At 48.0% G+C, this 24,915-nt stretch overlaps 3 protein-coding genes across 3 annotated transcripts; all 3 read left to right on the top strand.

Annotated features, from left to right (window-relative positions):
- The first annotated feature begins 1,585 nt into the window (after positions 1 to 1,585).
- Positions 1,586 to 3,740, top strand: HOXD13 (homeobox D13). Its single transcript, XM_027637368.1, has 2 exons — positions 1,586 to 2,294; positions 3,081 to 3,740. Exons 1-2 carry the CDS (start codon positions 1,586 to 1,588, stop codon positions 3,329 to 3,331), a joined length of 960 nt encoding a protein of 319 aa, XP_027493169.1. The 3' UTR covers positions 3,332 to 3,740.
- Positions 3,741 to 8,817: 5,077 nt separating this feature from the next.
- Positions 8,818 to 10,483, top strand: HOXD12 (homeobox D12). The gene is made up of 2 exons (XM_027637447.1): positions 8,818 to 9,454; positions 9,724 to 10,483. Exons 1-2 carry the CDS (start codon positions 8,893 to 8,895, stop codon positions 9,960 to 9,962), a joined length of 801 nt encoding a protein of 266 aa, XP_027493248.1. The 5' UTR covers positions 8,818 to 8,892; the 3' UTR covers positions 9,963 to 10,483.
- Positions 10,484 to 16,063: 5,580 nt separating this feature from the next.
- On the top strand, positions 16,064 to 17,628 carry HOXD11 (homeobox D11). Its single transcript, XM_027637305.1, has 2 exons — positions 16,064 to 16,748; positions 17,324 to 17,628. Exons 1-2 carry the CDS (start codon positions 16,142 to 16,144, stop codon positions 17,557 to 17,559), a joined length of 843 nt encoding a protein of 280 aa, XP_027493106.1. The 5' UTR covers positions 16,064 to 16,141; the 3' UTR covers positions 17,560 to 17,628.
- The last annotated feature ends 7,287 nt before the right edge of the window (positions 17,629 to 24,915 follow it).

Raw genomic sequence — 24,915 nt, 5'->3', positions numbered from 1 at the left:
TCGAGCGAAACATGTAATCACGCCTGGCTAACTTCTTAGCTGATTATGAAAGAGTAATAGCAATTAAGTGGTCAGAGCTAATGAACATGAACTCGCCTATGCCATCCGGTTGATGCTGTAATTACTGGCACCCGTTTGTCACTCCAAACCCTGCTTCCAGATACTGCCGACGATTATTAAACAGGCTATAAAGTAGGGCTGCGCGACTGGCTGCTGCTGCGGGACCTGCTTCGATCCCGCAGTAGTTCAGGGGTCCGGAGGGCCCTGCCACCACCTGCCTGGGCTGCTCAGAAAGGACACCCCCAGAGTCCCGAAATCGTGTCGGCACAGTTTCACCTCTGTGGAGGCTGCCTCTCTTTCCTCATGCGCCTGAGCCTCCGTAGGGACAGTAAACACGGCCCCAGTTACATAGTTTTCAGCGGCGCGAAGTTTCCCTGCCCTTCCCCGCGGAGCTGCCGCCTTTCCCAGCAATTTCTTGCCCTCCGCGCCCGAGAGAGGGCTAAGTGTCCAATGTAAAACCGCGGAGCGACAGGAGCCGGTCCAGAGGCGCAAGGGCTGGCTGGGGTTGTGATTTGGGTTCTGGTTAGTTCTGGGACAAGAGTTCGGAGTCGTCTTTGGAGCTTTCTCTATTTCCAGCACTTCGCGCTCCTGCAATTTCCACCCCGACACAGCGGGAGAGTCGAGAGAGACGACAGAAGGATTTGCCACAGTCTTGGGAAGTCACCACGAGAACAGTCGTCAGCATGAGCGAACGCTGCCTTTTAACTAGGCTGCCTTACCACGACATGAATTGACACTGCAAGGGGAAAAAAACCACATCTAATGAGTGCCAGGTTTACCATCTTGCTCTGCTCACAGACGCGGTGCTTTTTCCTGGCCGGTAGCAATACTGGGGGGGTTAAAAGAGGGTTCTCCCGTGGACCGAGACCTCAGTGAAACCAGGGTACCGCTTCTCACTATAACAAAACACTTCTCCATATATCGCCGGGAAGGAGGGAGGTGGGGGGGATGGAATACAAAGACTATGTGGGTTTTTCCCCGTGTTGCAGACAATAAGCTGGAGAAGGTCTCGCTGTGGATCCGGTCAGACCCCTGTCCGCGGCTCTAAAAAGAGCCCTGTCCGCGTCTTCAAAAGGTCCAGTGGTACTCGGCTGGCCCTTTTGAAGCCGCGGGTAGGAGGAAGGGAGGGATGAAAGCAACGGGGGCCGGGGTTGCTCCGGAGGGGCATCACCGCCGCCCGCCCAACCCCCCCTCCAGTGCCGGGGCCGTGGCGGGGCGGGAGCTCGCCGGCGGGGCGGGGGTGGGAATAGACGGAGGGGGGGAGCGCCGTCGGTGCGGACCGGGGGGCTGCGAGGCGAAAGGGGCAGTGCGGGCAGCGGGAGGGTCACATGTTCCGACGGCAGCCTATGAGCAGCCCCCCGGGCTCAGGCAAACTAATCTGGGGCCGGCCGCCCCCACCCCCGTCCCCCCTCCCAACCTGGACTTCGTTTTTATAAACGTACCGCCAGGATCCAACCTGTTGGAGGCAAATAACCATACGCATCATGCCCGGCCGGGGACCGAGCCGCCACCGCCGCCGCCCGCGATGTGCAAGGCCATGAGCAAAGCAGCGAGCTGGGAGATGGACGGACTGCGCGGCGACAGCAGCGGCGGCGGCGGCGGCGGAGGCGGAGGCGGCGGAGCCTCCGGGCAGTGCCGTAATTTTCTCTCCTCGCCCGTTTTCGGGGCGGCGCACACGGGCCGAGCGGCCGCCGCCGCCGCTGCCGCCGCCGCCGCCTCGGGGTTTGCCTACGCCGGCGGAGGGGAGCGCTCAGGGGCGGCGGCGAGGCCCGACCCCCCGACCAAGGACTGCCCGAGCTCCGCCACGCCGGCCGCCGCCCCCGCGCTGGGCTATGGGTATCACTTTGGCAATGGATACTATAGCTGCAGGATGTCCCACGGGGTTGGGATCCAGCAAAACGCCCTGAAGTCTCCCCCCCATGCCTCCATTGGCGGCTTTCCCGTGGAAAAGTATATGGACGTCTCCAGCTTGACCAGCACGAGTGTTCCCGCCAATGAAGTCTCCTCCAGGGCGAAGGAAGTGTCCTTCTACCAGGGCTACACAACCCCCTACCAGCACGTTCCTGGGTACATAGACATGGTCTCAACGTTTGGCTCTGGGGAACCGAGACACGAAACATACATATCAATGGAGGGCTATCAGTCTTGGACTCTGGCTAATGGCTGGAATAGTCAGGTTTACTGTGCCAAAGATCAGACACAGAGCTCACACTTCTGGAAATCGTCCTTTCCAGGTACGAGAGGGGGAGAAATGGTCTGAGCAGAACAACTCCCCCGCGCCTCCTCCGCCTGCTCGTCCCCTCCCCCGCCCCCCGGGCTGCAGGGGCGGCCTGCCGAGTTGGACACGCTGCACAGACACACATAGAGCAGGGTGGGGGCGGCGGATTTTCTTTTTCTCACCCCCCTCCCCACCCCTTACCCCAGAGAAAATCTCACCCTCTGCTTTCCATACCCGCGGGACTGACCCCAGAACCTCTCCTCCACTAGCGCCCGGGCACTGGACGCCCGTCCCGCGGGCACCGGGGCGGCCTCGGGTTCCTTCTGCTGATTCCTTCTGTGACCGGGTTTTATTCGCGTTTGCAGTTTTCAGGACGATGGCTCAAAGGCTTGCGCTCCTCTACCTCCCTGGCTGGTGACCGATCCGGCCCCAGACCTCTTAAGAGACTGCAAGTACTGAGGGCACAGAGGCACAAACCACATGCAAACAAACCCGGGAAACTCTCACCAAAGCGATTTCTGTGTGTGCGCTGGGGCACAGACCTGCTCTCGGCCCCAAAGCCAATGCCCCCGCCGCCCTTCATGGTCAGTTAGAGATGCATGCCTGAAAAGTGATGACAGTCCATCAAGGCTTCGGTGGTGCCTTACTAACGTGCAAATAATGTGGTAGCGTAAATAATAATAAACTGTAAACAGCCCGGCATTATTTATTTGCCCATGAAAACCAGTGCCCAACAATATCGGTTAAGCTTTAAACGCCTGTAATAAAATTCTAATTTTTCACATAATGTCTTTTACAATAGGGGACGTTGCACTAAACCAGCCTGATATGTGTGTCTACCGGCGTGGGAGAAAGAAGCGAGTGCCGTATACAAAACTGCAGCTTAAAGAACTCGAGAATGAATATGCCATTAACAAGTTCATTAACAAGGACAAGAGGCGAAGGATATCCGCAGCCACAAACCTGTCTGAGAGACAAGTTACCATTTGGTTTCAGAACAGGAGGGTGAAGGATAAGAAAATAGTCTCCAAACTGAAAGACAATGTATCTTGATACATTAAATGCGGACAGTGATGGATATATAAACTCAATTTACGACCAGCTAAAGACTCTTGGAAAGACTTGAAAATATATTTAATTTTTTTTTTTGTCCTTCCAGCGGTGGCGAAATTTCGGGAATTGTTTTCCGTGAAAGCCAGCGTTTTTCTGTAAGTGTAAGGGAGTGTTGACAAGCCTTGAATTGAATTATAGTTCAGTTTCTTCTTTTTGAAAATAATAATAATATTAATATTAATTATATTTTCTGTTCTCCTCTCTAGGCCAGTATAAACGAACTTAAATATGTTGAACGGTTACAGTTATAACTTTCTTTAATGCTTAACTCTTTGGGGGGTTTTCTGTAATTTTTTTCTTTTCTCTGAGCAACAGCCAGTGCCAAAAAGTGTCAGTTTTGATTTGGTGTTGTAAACTTCAAAACACACCGAATTAAAAAAAAAATCAATCGGAAAATGCAAGAAAGCCGGAATACCGACCTGTGGCAGCACCCGCCTAGTCCAGTGGGACCGGAGAGAATTACGTGGAGGGTTACTGGCTGCAGCAGAATTTTTAATTGCTTTTCGAGACAGAGAGAATCTCTCTGAGCTGTTGCGGGGCACAGAGTCCCAGGCATGTCCCACCGCGCTCCCCACTTCCACAGGTTTGGGTTTGAGGTTGGCCTTGGGGTTTTTCTTTGCCGCAGTTTCGTTTTCAGTGAAAGGATTCCATAATGCCCGGTTGAAAAGGGAGCCGTCTGTTCCCAGGAAGGGGCACTTTGGTCCCAGGCGGGCGCTGCCGGCCGGGGGGCTGCGCGGCTGGGCGCTGCGCGGAGATTCAGGTCGGGGCACCTTGGGGCAGCGCTTTCGGAGTGATGGAATTGGCCGGCTCGCCCCGCAGCCAGAGGAGAGGCTGACCCTACAGAGGTGTGTATGGACCTGCGCAGACCTAGGGTAAAATATCCTCTCTATCTTGTTTGTCCGGACCAGCGAAAGATTCTTCTCCTTCCTCTCGCCAAAAAAAAAAAAACAAAAACCCAACAAACAAACAAACAAAAAACTTAAAAAAAACCCCACCAAGGTTAAAAAAACCACAAACCTGCTTGGATAAGTGAAGTTCATTGTTAATTTTTAATTTACAAAAAAACCCACGGGTGTTAATGACAGAAGCAATAAATAAGGAAGTTCAAAAGATACCATAATTTATATGGGCCGAAAGGCCAGGATTTTGTAATTCTTTTAAATCTAGTGTGCATGTTATGATATACACAGGGTGATCAGATGCGCTAGTCAACTACTAGGAGAGAGAAGTGATTTCCTCTCTGTTAATGTGCCTCGTCTAATTATTAAAATGTGTGTTCCAAACTAGTATTATTTATTATAATATACTATTACTCTAAACACTTTGATTACCATTGTATGTGGTAAGACATGCGATAAGTCTATTTCTCCATAAACCGTATCTTTTTTTTTCATTTGTCTTAAAGTCTGCTTTTGTGTTGGAAATACAGTCTGGACTTCCCAGCTGTTACTGATGTTGCAAATCTTTTCCTGAACCGCCTTTAATAAAATGGTTTCTTTTCAATATATATAAAAAGAGAAAAAGAAATTCGCCTTCTTTTGCAGGAAGGGGTTTCGCGGGCTCCAGGCTTGCCTGGGATCTTCTCAGAGGCACTTATAGGACGTCGTTCCTGGGAAATGAGAGGTAGATACGATAAGAGGAGCATTAAAGGATGGAAAGGGGTATCCGAGAGTTCCTTGTCGATGGGAAAGAGTTTTTAGGAAGAAAGAAATGTTACCAGAGAGAAATGTTGCCATGGGAGGCAGGGGAAAGGCTGTGTCTCCCCTCTTCCTCCGAGCCCTGCTCGGCCTACCCGGTGCCCGGCGGCCGAGGGCGGCCCACGGCCCCTTTGTTCTCCCCTTCCAAAGCGGACTGGCACTTGCCGGTTCCCCGCCTGTGGGGCGGTCTGGGACGGCGCCCCTCCGTTCTCTCCGCAACCGGCTGGTTCCATCGGGGGATTATCTTCCGCCTCCTCCGCCCTATTCCTTCCTCTTTTTGCTCCACTTGCCCGTTCACGGTAATTGAGGAGTTTGTTTTCCCCCAACGGACAAAAAAAGTCCATTTCTGAGCACTTCGGATTTTGTCACGAAGTGCATTTTTGTTTGATTCTGGGATAAAAGGACGCTTGTGGTACACATCATTTACGCACCTGGAACAGCCCTCTCTGCCGATGCAGCGTTGTTTTCTCCGAATGTTTTAAATTCTTGTCTTTCCCTCCTTGGCACCCCCACTCACCCACACATACTTCTATTAATTCTACAGAGGTTTTTCCTCCCACTGAGTCTCCCTGCAGATGGAAGGCCGGGCACTGTCAGAGCTGTTTTGTTTCCCGGCTCCGGAGCCATCGCGGGCTGTTCTCTTCCTCCTTCCAGGCTTAACCTTTGGCTTTGCCGGGCTCCGTGCTCCCAGAAGGTGCAGTTTTGCCACGGCCAAAGCCGCTTTCTCAGGGCAGGAGGAAACCCGAACTGTCTGGCAAATCGGTACCAGATGGAGGGGAGTCGCCTTTTAATTTTATAAGAAGATGCAGAATCATTAAGAAGGCAGCAGCTACGGAGAGGAGGACGGTGAAGCAGGGGCACATCAGCCCGTCTACCTACCAGTGTAGATTAAAAGGGTTTTCTAAGCCTCTAGCTGGGGCATTAGTGAGCGTTATTCAAAACCTCCTTGGCTACACCTTGGACTCTTCCAGAACACCAGTTGTACGCGGTCCTGGGGCTGGGCTGCCGCCGCGCAGCCCCAGCTGCTGCCGGTCACAGTCGTCCATGTTTAGAGAAAAGGACATGATGATTCGCCTGAAATGTAGCGCATGTTATTACAGATAATTAATATGTACCTCGACAAAATGAATTGCAAATGCTCAGTGGCGCAATGATGCATTGCTTGGCTTCTGTAAGGCAGTGCGATTTCCCAGCCATGTCTGAGGCAATCCTGCCATCTCCTGGACAGCTCCCGGCATAGGCACGAGAAACCTTCCCCTCGCTTCGGGAGCCGCGCTTCCGAGTGATAAATGAGCGAGGGAGGCTGCTCGGACACACGCAGAGTAACCTTCGTCTGTAAACTGGAAGGATATGCCAGTGAAATTATAGCGTGTGGTCAGCTCTGATGTCCAGGCCGACCCGGATGCCTATTTAAAAACCAGGGAAAAAAAAAAAAAGCGGAAAGGAGCGTGTGAAAGCAGCCCTCCGGGTCGCTCTACTTACTCCTCAGTGGTGATATTTCCTGTACAGACACAGGCGGGGGGACACCCGCGGCAGTAACACGCCACCCCCCCAAACCAGCAGCCGGCTGTGGCTGGAAAAAGCAGCACAAGTCCGTCCAAGGCTCTCCCTCTGCTCCGCTCCGTGGCCGGTCGCCTCGGGAACTAGATATTTCGGTTGTAAATGCTTTTCCCTGCAGATTTAAATATAAACATCGCTTTCTGCAGCTGTGACCGTCTCCAACTACTCTAAGTTTTGATTTCTTTTCATTAATTAACAATTACAGATGAATTGAATATTAATTGAAAGTTCTGTTTGAAAACTCTGTTTTCTCTAACCCCATAAAATTAGTTTGAAGTGTCACCTTTCTTTCCGGTAACTGGAACTCACATCCCTTCCTTGTGTTTATTGCGGACAAAAATATAGTCTTTGAACTGAAAATGTTCCTTCTCTCTTCTAAGAACTGAAAATCAGAGTCAGTTTTTTCGTAAAAGGCGACTACGAAAAAAACCCTATTGCCCATCCTCTTAGGGAACAAAAAGTCAGAATACAAGTAAGCTAATAAGTGGGAGATTCAATTGGTAGACATAACTCAAACAATAAAAATTAAAAGCAGTGGTCAGCAATATCCTCCAGCGGTGCTTGTGTGGTCCTGTGTGGTCTAGGAGAGGGCAATCATTTAAAGATTTCTTCCAGAGCAATGAAATTACTGCAGAATTTACCCCAATTTCCCATTAAATAGAAAGATGAATTTGATTAGGAGAATGTCAAGAAGGGCAACGTCTCTGATCTCGGCTTAGAAATAAAACCAAGATTAAAACTATGATTAACAGGAGAATAACATGCAAAATTAACCCTACAAGTTTTTAACCGCGGTAATGAAAGTGGCGAAGTCCGGGCATTAGGCTTCTCTTGACGCCGGGCTCGCCCAGACCAGGGGAGATCCTCTTGGGAAAGAGACCGAGAGCAGAAATGCCCGGTCTGGATGACGGATGGGCCTCCAAAGTGTCCCGCAGTTCTGTGGGGTGGCGATGCAGAGAGCTGCCGGGAGCACGGAGCCCGTGGGTACCCCCTCCTCGAGCCCTCCAGTTCCTCGCGAGTGCCTTTAGGTGCAGCACACGAGACTTTGCCTTTCCTCCGTGGGAAATCCACTGTCTCGCGAATTACATGGTTTGGGAAAGGACACAAGTAATCTCCTCTGAGGATGCTCTCAGATATGATTTTACTTACTCTGGTGCTACGAGGGCAATGGGACAGATAATGGAATATCCGGGCTCGTTTGGTCTATCAAAAATGTAAAACTACTTATAACTTCCCAAAATAACACAGTAATAATGCCGTAAGGGATCATTTTATTCTCACACGCAACCTGGGAGATGGCAGGGGGGTACCCAGCTGAGGCTGACTCTCCTTTGCCCACCGCTGCACTCACACCCCTTCTGCTGCAGAGTCTGGTATTTTCTTTCTTGAAGTATTTCGATTTTATTTAATTAATGAATTAATATCGGGGTTGCTTAAGTAATTCCGTGTTGTTGCTGTTGTTATTCTCTGTTTGTTGATGCTTGTTTGATTGTATTTTAAGGACAAAACAGACTCCGAGTTTTAGAAGCGTTGTTCACCCAAAAACACTTCGGAGTGTAGATGAAAGGTAAAAGGTGTAAAAAGGGCAGGCGAGCGGACCCAAGAGAATACTAGTCATTAGTGTGCTAGAATGACAATGCTGGTAATATCCGATCGATTAAGATTTTAATTGCTAGCATATGCAATGCATTGAATGTAATTAGGGTCAGAAATACATACGTGTGCCCTGAACATTCACATCGCATAGCCACCACAGGTTATTCCCAGTCCTCGGTGCACACTCTTACCGTGGGTATCGTTCTGGCCCAGAGGATGCTGCCAGCCGGCGGGCACTGCCAGCCGGGGGGCACTGCCGGCACGGGGACTGCACCAGGGGCTGCCCTGTCTTCTCGGCAAATGTTTGTTTTCCTCTCATCTCTCCGCTGGCGCCGCAGCTCAGCCAGCCTGCCCTGGCCACTTTTATAGAAGTGGAGACCATGTTTCCCCTCCCCCTTGCAAGCTCGGTATTTTCATATTTCAAGTGTTATCATAAGACTTTAAAAAAGTGGAGGGGGGGTGAAAAGAAGGGAAAAAAAAAAAAAAAGAGGGGGGGGAACTCTGTGGCTCGGTCGCTGGAGGCGGTGCTGAAATTACCGGCTTTGAAGAACCTGTCTGCTAAGTTTCGTCCAATCGTTTCAGGCTTTCCGCTTATTCCCTGTTGTAACTAAATACCGCTGTAAGAACAGCTGAAGTCCTTTGTTGGAAATGTGTGATCGCAGTCTCTACAGATCTGGCTACGTTGGTTCTCTCTTGAATTTGCAATCTCCAGATTCCTTTTATTTTCCTAATTTGCGGGCTAATGGCAGTCAATTGGCGGCTCTGCCCACCATTTCCTACCCCCGGAGCTCGATCCCCTGGACTTGCTCAAGTTCGTGCGCAGCCCAGCCGCAGAGCCACGCGTTCGGCGGCGCGGCGCAGCCTTACCTCCCCGGCTCCGTTCCAATCAACATCAGCTCCAACGGCAACAAGGAATGCCTGGAAGACAACAATAAATATTACGCCCACGATGCGAGCTCCAAACAAGAGGAGAGATGCAGGCAGAGGCAATCTTTTGCAAATGACCCAACTGTTACTCACACAGCCAACTTAAAGCCCGTAAAGTATGACCACTCGAGCCTGCAGAGAAGTTTGCACGGCTCGGCTGCTCTTTTTGAAGTGAATTCCTGCAATTCAAGCTTAAAGGAGGACATCAAGAATTCCGTCAACTTGAACCTGACAGTTCAGCCCGCAGCAGTCCAGTCATGCCTCAGACCTTCAGTGCAGGATGGTATGCCTTAAATATCTCGCTTTACTTAGAAGCGACCTAGCTATACTTGCTTTCTAAGATTTTCTGTAATTACTTTGTAACCCCCCTGTAACCTTTTCGGAGCGATAATCGCTTAATCAAACTCGGAGGTTAGATAGAAATTGTGCTGTTGGATGTGCTTTGCCCAATTTTCCGACCCAGTTTAACCCTGTTATTGCGGGATTTTGTGCATATTCATATATTTGCATACCCAGACTTCATCCACTAAATTATCGACGTGTTTATTGTAGGTTTGCCTTGGTGCCCCACCCAGGGGAGATCAAGAAAGAAACGGAAACCTTACACAAAACAACAAATTGCTGAATTGGAAAACGAGTTTCTCCTCAATGAGTTTATTAACCGACAGAAGAGGAAAGAACTATCGAACAGACTGAATTTAAGCGATCAGCAAGTTAAAATTTGGTTTCAGAACCGGCGGATGAAAAAGAAAAGAGTAGTAATGCGAGAGCAGGCTCTTTCTATGTACTAGAGCAGAGTCCGCCCGTTTCTGCATGAACTTGTGCCCGGAGTGTTCACCCCTAGAGTAGAGCGTACGCGCGACTGAAACGCGGGGAGTGTGTCTTTTTACCGTTTAAACCAAGTTCTCGAAACGCGTAGGATCCCCGCGGAAACTGGCAAAGGCTGAGTTCTTAGCCAAGATGAAGAAGATGAGAAGGACTAGAACGGAAACATGTATTATCAGCTTTTTACCTTTCTTTCTCCATTTATATAGATTTTCTCCTGCATCTTACCCTCTCTTTCCCCGGAGAACAAGCGGTGCTAAAATAAGATCGATTTCTGTTATCTGTATGTAAAGATCATTTTGCAGCAAAATAAAGGAATAACGCCCTAGTAAAGACGTCAGCTCTGTGAGTCCCGGCTGCTCCCTTCATCTGCTGCCCTGTACACCAGAGCGAGCCTGCGGCGCCGGCTTGTTTTGTGGTTTGGAGTAACCTGCTCGAGCAGCGATGGGGAAAGTGGTTAACAAATAAACCTTTTTCTATAGTATTCCCCCCCCAACGCCCTTTTCCCACTTTCCTTCCCCCCCTAAACCCCACGGAGCCGCAGATCCGACCGCAGACCGGCGGAGAGGGCACGTGACACCCGCGCAAAGCCGCGCGTAACCTGAGCGCCGGCTCCGCGCCGGCCGCTCCCGCAGCTCCGCTCCGCTGGAGCGGCCCCGTCCCGACGGCATGGCACGGACGGGGGGCCGTGTGTGCCTGCCAGCGGGGCCGCAGCCCCCAGGCCGCGGGCAGGGCTGCTCCCCGGGCACGGCGGAGAAGGTCCTCCCTCGGGGAAAACCGCCCCTCTGCCCCTCGCCGCGCTCCGGGGCACCGCGGGGGCCCGCGGACGCAGAGGAGCCGTGGGGTCGGGCGCCGGTGCCTTCTCAGGTGGTCCGGCCGGGCCCTGCCCTCCCAGCGCTCCTGACTTTGGCCTTGTCCAAGCACTGCCCTAAACAGGCGAAAGGCAGCGGGCGGTGCCGGGGCAGGGCCCCAGGCTGGGTCACGGCTGGAGGGAAGCTGGGGGCCCCGTCTCACCTCTAGGGTGCTGCAGACGCGGGAGACTGGAGAGCACGGAGGTTTTGGTGGGACTGATTATTTTGAGGTTCTGTCCCCACGGCCATTCCCGCTTAGGTTTTTATGAGGGAAAAGGGAGAACAGTTTCGGGGTTTTGCCCAGATATAAACTTCAGAGAATAACCCAATCAGAGGGATTGGGAGCAGTATTCAAACCGTTTGATTACTGTTTTGGGACGAGAATGAGATTGATTTTTCCCGCATTTTGATGACAAGCTTTCTCTGCCGAGAGCAGCCCGTCTCTGCAGCACCAGAGTAGTCAGACTGGCCGGAGCTGCAGGGCCAGAGGAAATTAGACATTGCCTTGATCTGTTACCTCAGAATGTAAATTCTAAAAAAAAAAAAAAAAAAAAATCTCACGGAATTTTGTTTCTTATTAAAAACCCTTTTGGCCGCAATTTCCATCTAAATCTGATCCTTAACGAAGGGGCAGAGGCCTCCTTGTTTTCTGGTAAATAAAGTAGGCTCAGATATGGTTGTTCGTGGCGTATGCAACAAGGCTAAACAACTACAAGGGACGGCACAAAGCTGCTACCTACTTACACGAGGCTATAGCCTTCCTGAAGGCAATAAACTCATTATTTCATAAAGAGGCGTATTTGAACTTTGCTCCTACTCACTCCTGTGCAGCAAGTTCTGCTCACAAGGGCACGGTAGACAGATGATTTTGGAGGTAAATCCCGGATTTATAGGCGGACAGAGGTGCAGCCATTTTCCCGAAAGCTTTTCAGAGAGCCCCAAAGACAACGCTAGGGTGGTGTGTCGTGAGGAGAGGGAAAACCAGCCCAACGCGTGTCTAGCCGCTCTTACCGCATTGCCCAATGCAGAAAAAAACCCTACCTCACTCATGGCGTGGTGGCTGCCAGCGGGAAAGCGAGGACGAAGCCTCGCCGGGTGAGAGTTCCCCGGGGGCAAGGGATGCGTACCTAGCCATCTACAGCCATAGACACCATTCCTGAGTTCCTCCAAATCTTCGAGACATTCAGCCTCTGTGCTGGGAACTGACGCATTGCGGACAATAAGGGTCTCTTCATCCAGTGGCATTCCCTAATTAAAAAAACTAGGAGCAACCTCAATGATGCAAGCCAGGAGAAAAGCAAAAACCAGATAAAGCCCCTTTTATTATTCTCTCCTGGAATACTAGTCAGACGGCTACAATCCATGAGAAATGGACCCCTTACGCCATTCTTTCTTGTCTTAGTTCTCCCCACTGAAACCCGTCCCTTTATTACATGGGTGATGTGGAATCCGAAGAGGAACCCCGGGTGAAGACATGTGAAAGGCAATGTATTGTTTATTAAATGCATCTGATCCAAGATGATAGCTTATTGTGAAGCTCCTAGTCTAAATCGCCTACGGAAAGAGAAAAAACAGAGGAGGTAGGATCTAAATTGCGATTTGGTGCGAAAGTATGTGTGTTACGTATCTCTGTATGTGTCTGTGTATATGTGTAGATGCACTTCTTTCAGCAGCGCCCGTTGTGTGTAACCGTGTGTGCACACACAGACGTACACAGTTGCGGGCTCATGCTGTGCATAGACACATCGGTGGTAGAAAGTGGTGCATGATTTCACGCGTGCCATGCTCCAGGTTTCATCCCTTCCTCTGAAGCAGTGGGCGAGGACTGTCGTTCGGGCGTGGGGAAGCACAACACGCGTGGCAGAGCTGCAGATGCGGGGCGCGCCCTGCCTCTGCGGCTCTGCTTGCGCACACCCACCCGAGCTGCCCCCTGGGCACATGTGTGCACACGCGTGTGCGACATGCCGGGTGGGCGTGCAGGAGATGCACCCGAAGGAGGTGGATGTACTCAACGCCCTTCGATTGGATTGTTTCGGGTGTCCTATCAGGTGTATTTCGCCCCCTGCTCCGGCTTTGCGGGTGTATGCGGGGAGGGATGGAGCAGCGGGCACCCGCTTGCTGCTCCCACGCCCGCGTCTCCCCGCAGCATGCAGGCGACCGTCCACTCCTTTATTTACTCAGACGTAAACATCTTTGCATTCCCACTGCAGCCTAAACGTGATAAAGCCCTTCCGAGAAGGCTCGCCATTCCCTCTCGTTTGATAAGGCTGCAAGCGCAACTCGGCTTCTTGGGAATGGCTCTGGATGCCTTTGTGCTTCCTAAAAGAGCATAAATAATTAAAGTTTGGCAGGGAGGAAAAGCTTTCTTGCAGAACTGTAGTGGCAATAAATGAAATGACTCAGAATCTCTTCTCCAGTCGGTTTTTACGAGAGCTGCTAGACAGTGTCTGTTCACGTTCTCCAGATACTAGGGGCGCCATAACAAAGTTAAGGTCAAGTTAGTGTCTTATCTTGGGTGGCACAAAAATATCGCGTCTTCTCCAGCCGGACCGGGTATATTTTTAAACCCAAACGTTACGCAAGTCGCCTTAATTTTCACGGAGAGCATTTGGAAATGTCACTTGGACCTGAATACGTGGTGATTCCAGGCAACGATTGCAGATGTTTCAAGACGCCTAACGGTAAAGTATTCGTCTCACTGTGTACATGATATACATTTATGTTTTGATGCTATTTAATCTGCGTAAGGGAAAAAGACAAAAAAAAAAAAGGAAAGAAAAAGAAAAGGGGGGGCTACTGTAATGTTTGGAGCTGGGCTGGGAACCGACCCCAGCGCAAAAATGCTCTGGAAGACGGGGACCCCCAGCTCTACCTTATTCCAACGGGGTCTCTGTTGTGATATTTGTCTCACATTTCCCAAATTAGATCTCTTTTTAAAGGACTGCTTCTTAAAAGGGCTGTTTTCGTACTAACAAATCGTCGCCATGTCTTTGAACTTGAATTAGTTGAAACCGGTTGGCTCCTGCGCCAAAATTGATGCTAGGCTTGTTGCATCGAAAGAAAGGTGAAGCGTTCTGGCAAAGGTGAAACCAGTTGTCTGACGGTAAAGAAAATGAAGCTCTATAGATTCCCAGAGGCACCACTTCTGATGAGATAGGCGATCAGAAACCGGGGGGGGGGGTACAATCTAAGCGGAGACCTGCCTTGCTTTGCTGCAAGGTCCAGGGTGGTAAGTGACACAGGAGCCATTTTAACTGCGCAGACATCATTTTAGGAGGTTGTTTGTCTGTTGCAGCAGAATCGGGGGGTCTTGAGAGCCGATTAAGGGAAGGAATGGTGGTCCTGCGGTTTGGTTTCTAGCAATAACTTGCGAGAGTCTATCTGCTGGGAGCAATGTTTGGCGTTTCAGGTGTTTTGCGAGCGAGGCACCAAGGCAAAAAAAAAAAAAAAGCATACTGTACAAAGAAAAAAAGGAAAGAAAGGCAGGGGTGAAGGAATGAGTTCCATAATATCTGCCTGGCTTGATATTTTTATTTTTAGAAAGGGCAAGCCGGGCTGAGCTACGGAAGCCCCTTGGGCAGCCCTCGACTGCTCTGGGGAGCCAGGGGATGCAGGAGGGGCCGTTCCGGTGGCCACGGCGGGGCGGGGGGCAGGGTGCGGGGCACAGCCCGGGCTGCGGGGCTCCCGCCCCCGGAGCCTCTCCGCATCGTGGAGCCGGGGGCGCGCCGGAGGCTCTTGTCGCAGCGAAGCCGGGTCCTCAGGGGGCATCGCCACCTCGAGGAGCCGAGGAACACACGGGTCTTCTCCCCGCTTGCCCTCAGCTCTCTGGGGCCGGTTCCCCACCTGCTGGGCTCTCTGCTTGCTGTGGGACCTGGACGCTGATCTTTGTGGAGGTGATGTGGGGCCTGTTGACTTGCCGGAGCCTCTACCCGGGCATTGCCGGGGTGACCGGAGATGGCCCTGCTCGGCTTGGGGGAGTCGTCCTGATTTCGGGTTTATTTGGAGAGCTGCATGTGGTGGGGCTACCCTGGCTATGCTGTACAGTGGCGGAAAAAAGGCATTCCCATAGAGAGCTGGCAAATGTTTCTGGAATGAGGAATTGCTCGAGCATAGGGTTATTAATGGCGTGTATTATTTATTCTCTTTTCAGCCTTTGCGACTCTGTTTGTGCTTGTCCATAAAAAAATCATATTTCGAGGAGAAAATGAAAATTGGCAAAAATGAGCCCTCGAAGGCAGGGCGGGAGAGGGGCTGGCGGCTGCTGTGCGTGTCGCCTGCTACCAGTCCTGCTTTTCCCTTCCAATGAAAATGAACATTTTGGTGGGAGTTGGAGGCAGGGGAACAGAGGTCACTTTGTGTACTGCTCTGCTTCCTAAGGAAACCGAGCTTGTTGGACCTCTTTTCCTGCCCTAGCCCTTTGCCTTCCAGAAGAGCACGAAAGTGTCTCCCTTTTATAAACCCGGCTGCTGAGAGATGTTCTGTTTGCGTATTTCTCATTTCAGTTTGGCGCCCTGATACAAGCGCACAGTGTTTGGGCTTATAAGCGAGGGAAAAGGAGGTGGTCGAAACTCAGGCTTTGAATTTCGTGACCGGTTTTGATGCCAACTGTGGATTGCAGGAGCCGGGCGGGCAGATCCGGTTGTACTCTCGAGCGTGTGAATGGGACTTGGCTTTCCTGAGTGAAACATCACCCACCCGCTTATCATCTTCGTGAGCGGCGGCCGGAGAATATCGCTCCCTCTAAGTAGGAGCGATCACGTTTCCGAGCCGAGGGTGCCCGTAGGCGAACCCGCACCCCTCGCCCCCAGGGCCACCTTCCCCGACGGTGGCAGTGCTCCCCCCTGGCTGTCCGCGGAGGCCGGGTGGCGATGCGGGCGGGGGGCAGCTCGTCGTGGGGCTCTGCGCCGGGCTCCGGCGGTGGGCAGGCGCCTGCCCGGGCGGCGCGGCCCCAGGTGATCCGCCGCACCACCTACGTGTATCTCACATCGCCTGGTGAGAGGATGAGAGGAAAAAACGGCTATATTTGTACAAACGGCGCGCTCGCCTCCCCGTGCTGGGAGGGCTCTTTGGAGAGATCTTAGGAGCCTTTCCGAGGGGCTGATATAGATATAAGGACATTTCTACATCGCGTCACGTGACATAATTACCACTAGAATCAATCAAGATGAATTGCACGTCAGCACACGGTGGGGATTTTTTCTTAGTTGATCCTGTCCAAACCCTCTTGTGCAATAGATGGATCTTGTTCAATGCATTGAAGCCTCCTGGTTCCTTGCAATCGCAAAAAAGAAGACATGACTGAGTTTGACGATTGCAGTCACGGCACATCCAATATGTATCTGCCAGGGTGCGCTTATTACGTCTCACCCTCAGATTTCTCGACGAAACCCTCTTTTTTGTCTCAGTCGTCGTCCTGTCAAATGACTTTTCCTTATTCTTCTAATTTACCTCATGTTCAACCTGTGCGCGAAGTAGCATTCAGGGAATACGGATTAGAGCGCAGCAAATGGCAGTATAGGGGCAGTTATGCTCCTTATTACTCAGCTGAAGAGGTGATGCACAGAGACTTTCTGCAGCCTGCGAACAGGAGGACGGAAATGTTGTTCAAAACGGACCCTGTCTGCGGCCACCACGGACCGTCTCCCGCCGCCTCCAACTTCTACAGCTCGGTGGGGAGAAACGGCATCCTGCCGCAAGGTTTCGACCAGTTTTACGAGACAGCCCCCGGACCCCCGTACCAGCAGCACTCCGAGGGCGAGGGAGACGCGGAGAAGGGCGACTTGAAAGCCCAGAACAACACTTGCAGTAAAACACCTTCCAACCAGGAGAAGAAAGTGACACCAGCAAACAGCGCCGATTCCCCTTCTGGTGAGGCTGTTGCAGAGAAGAGCAACAGTTCAGGTAGGTATCAGTAGTAAATTGGGGGCAAGAGTACAAGGCCAACACTTTGTCAAGCCGCATTTTATGTGCAATTTTATAAGCATCCAAAGGATTTTATATATCCTATAAGATTTCCTTTACCGTTGTAAAGCGTGTTTACGATAGGAAACCAATTTAGGTGGGCTTAAGGTATTCTTGGAAGAGGATATTAATTGTTATTAAATTGTTGATTTGTCGGGGGGAGACGGAGAGATTTCACAGGTAGTGCTCAGAGTTGCCTTCGGTGTAGAGCTTAAGATCTTCGTTTGTTTGGGGCGGGGGGTGTGCGTGAGAGGACTTGGAGAAACTTGGAATTTTTCCAGCCCATTTAAATATCTCTCTGTATTGCTCGAAGAGATCTCTTTTAAGGAGAAGTTGGGAAATATTGGCTTTTTTTTTGCTAAATCATCCGGAGATTATAAGCGTCAGGAATATTTTTTGAACTGCCAGAGGGCTGCTATCCAGGCAATGGGATATTATCAAAGACTCTGATCAATTCCTAGCTGAGCATGTTCGTAGCAGAAGCGTAAATAAGTTTCTTCTTTCTTGAATTTCAGCAATTCCCCAACGATCAAGGAAAAAGAGGTGTCCCTATACCAAATATCAGATAAGAGAACTGGAACGGGAATTTTTCTTCAACGTGTACATAAACAAAGAGAAAAGACTGCAGTTGTCCAGAATGCTCAACCTCACTGACCGGCAAGTTAAAATCTGGTTCCAGAATCGAAGGATGAAAGAAAAGAAACTGAACAGAGATCGACTCCAGTATTTCACTGGGAATCCCTTGTTCTGAAAAAAACCCCAACAAACAAACAAACAAACAAAAAGTTAAAAAAGAAAAGAAAAAAGAAAAAAGGAAAAATATATAAAAAAAAAAAGAGAGAGAGAAAGCAAGAGAAAAGGAAGAAAGAAGAAACACAATGAATAGTTTGGTCTCTCTGTCCTATCATCTGAATGCAAAAGTTAATTGGTTTACATGACACATCCACCCTGCGGAACTCAAAGTTTCATTTTCATGTGCAACTCCACACACTGAATGGCCACTGGAGATTTCAGGGCTTGGCGGAGCAGATTCCTGATAAGGGGAAACTAGAGTAAATCCAACTGTCCACTCTCAAGTGTTTTTCGCCAAAGGTGCTTTTTTTTCCTCTCCCACAGTACCAGCAATGGACCTGCAGTGTGTCTGGTAGTTTTTACTTACAATTCATTGAGTTCGAGGGGGGCTCTGTTGTTGCTTTTGAGCTAGGATAACAATTTCCTCCCCTTAAGTGAATGCGGTTTATTTAAGAGATGGTAAATGTACGCTCGCTATATATATAAAATATATATATATATATGTTTCTATTGTCATCCAAAAGCATGAGCCACTGTCTTTTTCATGTGAATAAATTGTTTCTAGTAAAGTTAAGGTTATAGCTTCCGTGCACTGCTGTATGGATTTCCATCTCCGAAAGACCCTAGCGTTTCCAGGGCTAGAGCCAAGGTCAGTTAAATAATAACGGGAGGAAGCCTAGTAGGGTTATTTTAAATGAATTTTAATTAAGTAATAGTTTAGATGCCTAACTCTCCCTTTGTAGGTATGCGTACCTTCCCCTCGCTGTGAGACAGAGCCAACATGGCTGTCTGCAGACCATCACTTCTGATGGTACAACAGTTACTATAAACAGCGAAAAAGGCTTTTTTGTTTAACTGATCAGGCTCCAAATAAGCCCAGAATCCCCACCGTCGATGATTGTTTACTTGTTAGTGAAGGGTAAGGCAGAAAGACCGAGGGCTCAGAGCGAGTCAGACAAGAGGGAGCTATAAACAATTGGCAGTGGAGGTTAAAAAAAAAAAAAAAAATAGAACAAAGCCAAAAAAAAAAAAACACAAAAAAAAAAAACCAACCAGCTAAAAGAAACCTCAGCACTTTGGAGGCAGAGGGTGGATCTCTTAAATATGACTGCCGGGCAGGGCGAGCGGAGCGCGGCGCTGGCGGGAGCTCAGCTTAGCCCGCTTCCCGGCCGCGGCGGGCCCCGCCGGGGGCCAGCACCCGGTGGAGATCCGCTCCGCTCCTCGCCGCTTTATCTTGGGTGACCTGGCTGGGCTGTTTACAAAACCTTGAACTGTCTAGACAACACCATAAAACCCGAGGTTCTAAACAGCTTAATTGGGTTATATTATACACCTTCTGGTGGGTGAAAAAGAGATTTCCGCAGTGTGCAATAAAGGCGACGAGTGAGAAAAGAATTTGCCTTTTTTGAATAGGACGAAGGGGCTCTCACTACGCTTGCACGCAGGGAAGGAAAAAGTGCCAAGTCAGTCAGGAAAAACCCGAGAATTCCAAAAATCGAGAAAGAGAAGAAGAGGGAGGCATGACTAAAAAAAAATTTTTTTAAACGCTTTAGCAAGAAAAACATAAGTGTATGCCTTTGAACTTCCAAAATGTCAAGGTCATCACCTTTAACCTTTCTGAATAATTAGGCGCCTTAAGGTTCCTCTGTTATTTTCAACCACCACCCACTCTCTGTCTTCCTCTCTCCCTCCCTCCCTCTCTCTCGCACACACGCACAGCCACACACACACTTTTTACCGCATAGCTGGCCATATTAGCAAATGCATCATAACGCAAAGAAAATCCCGGCTGGGTCGAGGTGAGCTCTCGGCGGCGTGCAGTGAGCGTGCCCGGCTCCGGTCCCCGCCAGCTGGAGCACAGGGGGCTCCTCACTTCCCTCTCTTCTCTTCCGCACCCTGGGAATTCGACCCAAACATCTTCTTTCTTTCTTTCTTTCTTTCTGTCTGTCTTTCTTTCTTTCTTCTTCTTCTTCTTTTTTTTTAATTATTATTGTTATTATTATTTTTAACTAATAAGAAAAATAAGGGTTTTGCTTAGAAGGAAACAAAAACGTGGGCTCTAGGAAATGCCTCGTATTTTAGGGAGAAAGACAATATTTCTATGCAGGTTTTCTGCGGATGTACTTTCCCCCACAAAGACCATTAATTAGAAATGCGCGAAGTCGCGTGGAATTCCTCCTAGAATTTTGCCTGACCTTATAGAAAAATTCTTGCGTGTCTCCCGATCCTGAATCCACAGGACGAGAACGAGTCATTTGATTTTTCTCTTCCTTGCAGTGCTTTAATAATCTCTCTCAGCGTATTAATATGCCTTCAAAATGCTAAGATGCCGCAAAAGCAGGCCGCGGAAACCGAAACACCCTAACGTTCATCTTACAAAAATGTTCTATGATAGCAGTGTTAAGTTTCTATTAAAAAAGAAAAGAAGAAACCCAAGATTGAGAGCAAATTTAGCTGAGGAGAAAGACCTGGGAGAGGAGAAAATTCCCGGTGCCTGGCCGGCAACGGCCACAGGAGGGCGCGCCCAGGCGCTGCAATGCCGCAGCCTCTGGTGCTCCAGTCTCTTTCCCCCCTAATAATAATTCCACTGCTAATAAAATATCTAATATATAAGTAACGATAAGATTTCAGGGCCTTCCAAATGAGAAAATAAAGCATCAAAAAGATTTATTAAACAAATAACCCATAACCGTGACGTGCTGGAGAAATATGCCATTTTAAAAGATTTTTTTTTTTTTTTGGTCATAATCTTTTATAATACATCCGAGCTTTTTTTTTTAAAAAAAAAAAAAAGAAAAACCCCATAATTTTAAGAAAGAAAAAAATCCAAACCCTGAGATATTCAGAATTCCTTCCCTAGAACGAAAATCTATCCTCTAAGGAGAACCTTAAAGCGGGTGAAACAAAAGTAATGTAAAACCACGCGTTTCCACAATTTATCTTTGATTCTTACTCCAGGATTTTCTTAAATAAATCGCTGGATACAGAAAACATAATGTTAAAAACATATTTTATTTAAAGGAGAGATTAACGTTAGCTCCTGGGAGTGTTTATTTTTTTAAAGACAGACAGAAAGACTAAAGAGAAAAGAAGATATTATTAATATCCTAACGTCACCTTGCCAGGCATTGCTGAATGAAATCCCACTCTTTAAAAGTACTGTGGAGATCTATTAAAATGAAAGTAGAGATTAGAAAATTAAAGTGAAGTTTATGAATTCCCTGGACATTCTCCAGCGACAGAACATGTTCTACCTTTTTGGTTATTGTTTTGTTTTGTTTTATTTTTTCCCTCCAGTGTGCACTTCTGATCAGAATCTGAGGAAAGAAAGGGTTTCGCTGCTTTCTGCTTATTTTCAGAATTCATCAAAATCTATTTCACGTGTGCTCAGCCATATTCCGCGTTTTTTAGAGCCCCGTGTCTCATGAAAGCATTTGTTGGCACTTTGTCTGCTGGGTTGTTGGGGTATTTTTTTTTTCAGAAGTTCATTGTTAACACTTTCCTAGAAATAGCCTTTCCGTCGGTAATAAAACGGCATTGTACAATCTGAAATCCTTGGGATCCCTGACGCCAGAGGTAGCCCTTGCAGGCACAGCCGTATCCCGGAGGAAAATCCATTGGTCTCTCGGTGGAGATACTCATTTCGAGGGGGAAATGTTTAGCGAAGTTTTTGTGTTTGTTTTTCTTGGCACAAGAGTGCTCCTTGCGAGAGCCCACACCAACCCCAAGCCCATCAGGTTTCATACGAGGTGTTTTAATCCCTCGCAATTACGGTGAGGCCGATCTCAGAGCACGTAAACGAGTGATGGGAGCCAGGGTGTGTGTGAATTTAAAAAAATTATATATATGCACCAGAATACGGAAATGCCGCTTTCTTCTTTTTTTGAACCATCGTGTAAATGTGATGATTCTGTCTACAACCTCTTCTACTTTTCCTTTTTATCCCTTTCTCTGTTTAATTCCTTTAGACAGAAAAGGTTGTGAGCTATTTCCAAATGTCTTTGGGCTTGTCCTTTACGGAGAACGAAAAGGGCACTTGCTTATTTTCCGATTAAACTATAAATGCGGCAGGAATATGCCGAAAGATAAATGTGAAGCCCAAATACAGAGGCTGAGGTCTAGATGGGCGACCGATATACACCGTAAAATCTCATCACACCAGATACGCACTTTGGTGTTCACAGAAATATAGAAATACAATAGGGGAAGGGTTGAGGCTTCGGGCGAAGCTGAGGGTACAGTCAATGCTACGGTGCGATCCTTACGCTCAGAAATAACACCTCTGAAGAAAAGGCCAGCTTGCTATTTTGTTTATTTCATAAGCTTTCATATTTAGGGAAATGCATAATGTCAGCAGTATGTCGTGTCTGTCCCCCGCCCTCCGTCAAAAAAAAAAAAACAATCCAGGGAATCTGAACCCTCAGCCCAGACGCCGACTCTTTCTATGAAAATATGGCATATAGAAATCTGGGCAACGTGACAGTTGCATTATTAAAAGGAGAAAGGGCACAATATCGTAGCCAATTTTTTTCTTAAATAAAACTATTCTTCAGTCTCCCTGCAATTTAACAGTGTGGCATAAAATCTGCGCGTTTAAAGACACTCTAAATAAAATCCTGAAATCGAGTAAATCAAAGGAAATTTACTAAAAACTTCCTGGGTTCCAGCCTGTTTTTAAAAGAAGACATTTCTCGCAATACCTCTGTTACTGAAGGCATCTGCAAAATACATAGTTTCTTTCGTACTTCTCTCCCATCCCCCTCACATAATGAGACACAAACACAGCAAATTGCAACTATGAGAATGCTCGGCGCAGCTGAGACAAAAAATAATCATATCACCAGTAATAAGGTTTAGGAAGATAAGGCAGTGAAAATTAAGCCCTGCTGCCACGTCTGGTAACCTCCAGTTTTTAGCCCTGACATTTGCTAGAGGAGAAAACTGTAATGTCCACCTATGCTTTATTACAAACAGTAATTTACATCTGCATGGACCCATTGGTTGGGGCATTTTTCCACCCTCGTTTGGAAAAATATGGGGCTCTGAGAGCAAAACCTTTATATTAATGTAGATTATATATCTCATTTATTGCACAATATTGATTTATTTATTAATGTTAATTACTTTATTCCATTTTAATATGATTTAAAACAATAGTGACATTAAATGCCCAGAGCCTAAGTCCCCAGTTCCCCAGTGGCTCTCGCGTGTTTATTCAACTTCTATTTACATCAAACTTAAACTTTCTACTGTTCATTTTCAATAAAAAATTGCTGCTCCTTTTTAAAACCCTCATGATTTACCGTGAGGGAAGGATCTTATGGAACCGTTTGCCAATTCCGAACACAATATTTAAATTATTATAATCTCAACAGTCATCTGAGTTTCCGTGCAGTGACATGCACGAAATTAATATTTTCAATTACAAAAAATCAAAGAGCCCTCAAGTCTAATCAGGAGTCCAGAATTCAGCTCTTCCAGCAGCAGCAGCAGCGAGGCCAGCGTGGAAAGCAGCTTAGCATTTGCTTATTGTTTTAACTTTACTGTTGGGTGAAACCCGCCGCAAACCTCTGGGCTGATACTTCAGCTGGGATTTTTCTGGGACCCCCTTTTCTTACAGTGTAAATAAAGATTATGAAAGAGCCATTTGATGGGCATAAAATTCCTGATTAGATTTAATAGTCAAGTCTTAAACTGCGTCAAGAAAAATAGTATTTTGTTTCTTTAAACTCTGTGGGTTGTCCAGGCTGTTGTTGAAGAGGAGGAAATTGCTAGAAGGCGAGGGGGGGACGCGGCGCTCGGAGGGAGCTCGTGGGCTCAGCCGCGGCTTCTTTCCCGGCTCAGGCGAGTCTTAGCCATGGCTCTGATCATGATCTTACACGGCAATCGCGCCGCAGCGCCCGTGGCTGCGCTCAGCCCGCGGCGGCGGCGAAGCGTGCCCGGGTAGGGCAGGGGCTGCGCCAGGCGCAGAGGATGCTGCGGAAAGGGCTTGCGAGCAGCGAATATTGCGAAGGTAATATTTAAACTCTCCGGCAACCCAGGAGCTGGAGACTGCAGCTATAAAAGGCACTGGCTCTTAACCTGACAATGATGTTGTATTTGAACAGCTGCGATAAGGTTTTAAAAGGTCTGTCTCATTGCCACCGCGAAATTTTAAACAGGGTTATTGTTACCAGCAGCGTAAAGTGTACGGTAAAGTGCAAAATATCCAAATGTCAGGAAACAGAGGAAAATTCAAATCCACGCTGGTGGAAAACGCTTGTTTGTGCGAAAGACGCATTTAAATTCTCTTTTAATCCTTTCAAGTGCTGACTGCTCCTGGGGATTTGAAAGGGTGTTTTGATGGTAGAAAGGCCCAAAATAAGCAGGCGAATGAATCCGAAACAAAAATTATCAACAAGTTCACTTTGTGTGGATGAGAGTCTTTGACAGCATTAGTCCCAGATAAGAAATATTCCAATCTGAGAACACTAAAGAAAAAAAAAAAAAGATAAAGAGTAATAAAACCAGTTTCTACCGCCACTATTTAAAATGTAGTAACTGCGGTGTAAATACGACTAAGAAGTGGGAGGAAAAACAATAAAACAGGTTTAAAACATTGGGACGAAAAACTCTGGACTACCACGTAGACAGTTGCTGTTGCCTTCAGTTGGTTGTTTTCTTTTTGTTTGTTTGTTTATTTTACAATACAGATGCATTTATCATTCTTAAAAAAAAAAAAAAGAAAAGAAAAAGTTGCTTGAAGGAGTTGCATTGAGGATATCGGTTTCTATGTATTTTAATGAGCAGTACTACAGAAGGAGAAATTATCTTTTTGATGCTTTCGGTTTCCCGGGCAAGTGAAACCCCCACTTTTTTTACTTTTTTCCCACCACCCCCTCCCCAGGCGGTCTGGAGAGAGCATTGTAAAATAATTTGAGGAATGTAGCTTCCCTATAAAATTCGAGCTATGACAAAAGTCCACCTTTTAATATTTGACGATTTGTGTTAAAACAAAAATTGACCTTCTCGGTTAGCAGCGAGGAAAAAAAAAATCAATAGTATAATTTTCAATAATTCATAACGTGAACGCCATTATGCTAAATCTTAACTATTAATCTTATCCTTTACAAAGTCTCGATTGATTTGTTAATAAAATATCTTCCCGTGCGCGGCAACAGAGGGTATAACTCTTGAAAAAGCCTCAGAAGCAAGAAAATTACCGAGTAGCCCGAGAATGCAGATGAGGGGTTTTTATTGATCGCCCCCTGATTCTCCTTAATACGCATTAATAAATCCCGCAACCTTTTGTCCCCCCGCACTTGTCAGCGGCGGG

Source organism: Corapipo altera, unplaced genomic scaffold (genome assembly GCF_003945725.1).
Source record: "Corapipo altera isolate COAL_440 unplaced genomic scaffold, ASM394572v1 45, whole genome shotgun sequence".
Lineage (NCBI taxonomy): Eukaryota > Metazoa > Chordata > Aves > Passeriformes > Pipridae > Corapipo > Corapipo altera.
Note: the sequence above shows the minus strand (reverse complement) of the source record. Positions and strands in the feature narration are given on the sequence as shown.

Excerpts from the sequence above, each read along its gene's own strand:
- HOXD13 (XM_027637368.1), top strand. The coding sequence starts at position 1,586 with ATGTGCAAGGCCATGAGCAAAGCAGCGAGCTGGGAGATGGACGGACTG. Across the intron at positions 2,295-3,080 it reads CTGGAAATCGTCCTTTCCAG|GGGACGTTGCACTAAACCAG; the intron begins GTACGAGAGGGG and ends CTTTTACAATAG.
- HOXD11 (XM_027637305.1), top strand. The coding sequence starts at position 16,142 with ATGACTGAGTTTGACGATTGCAGTCACGGCACATCCAATATGTATCTG. Across the intron at positions 16,749-17,323 it reads AGAGAAGAGCAACAGTTCAG|CAATTCCCCAACGATCAAGG; the intron begins GTAGGTATCAGT and ends CTTGAATTTCAG.
- HOXD12 (XM_027637447.1), top strand. The coding sequence starts at position 8,893 with ATGTGTGATCGCAGTCTCTACAGATCTGGCTACGTTGGTTCTCTCTTG. Across the intron at positions 9,455-9,723 it reads CAGACCTTCAGTGCAGGATG|GTTTGCCTTGGTGCCCCACC; the intron begins GTATGCCTTAAA and ends TGTTTATTGTAG.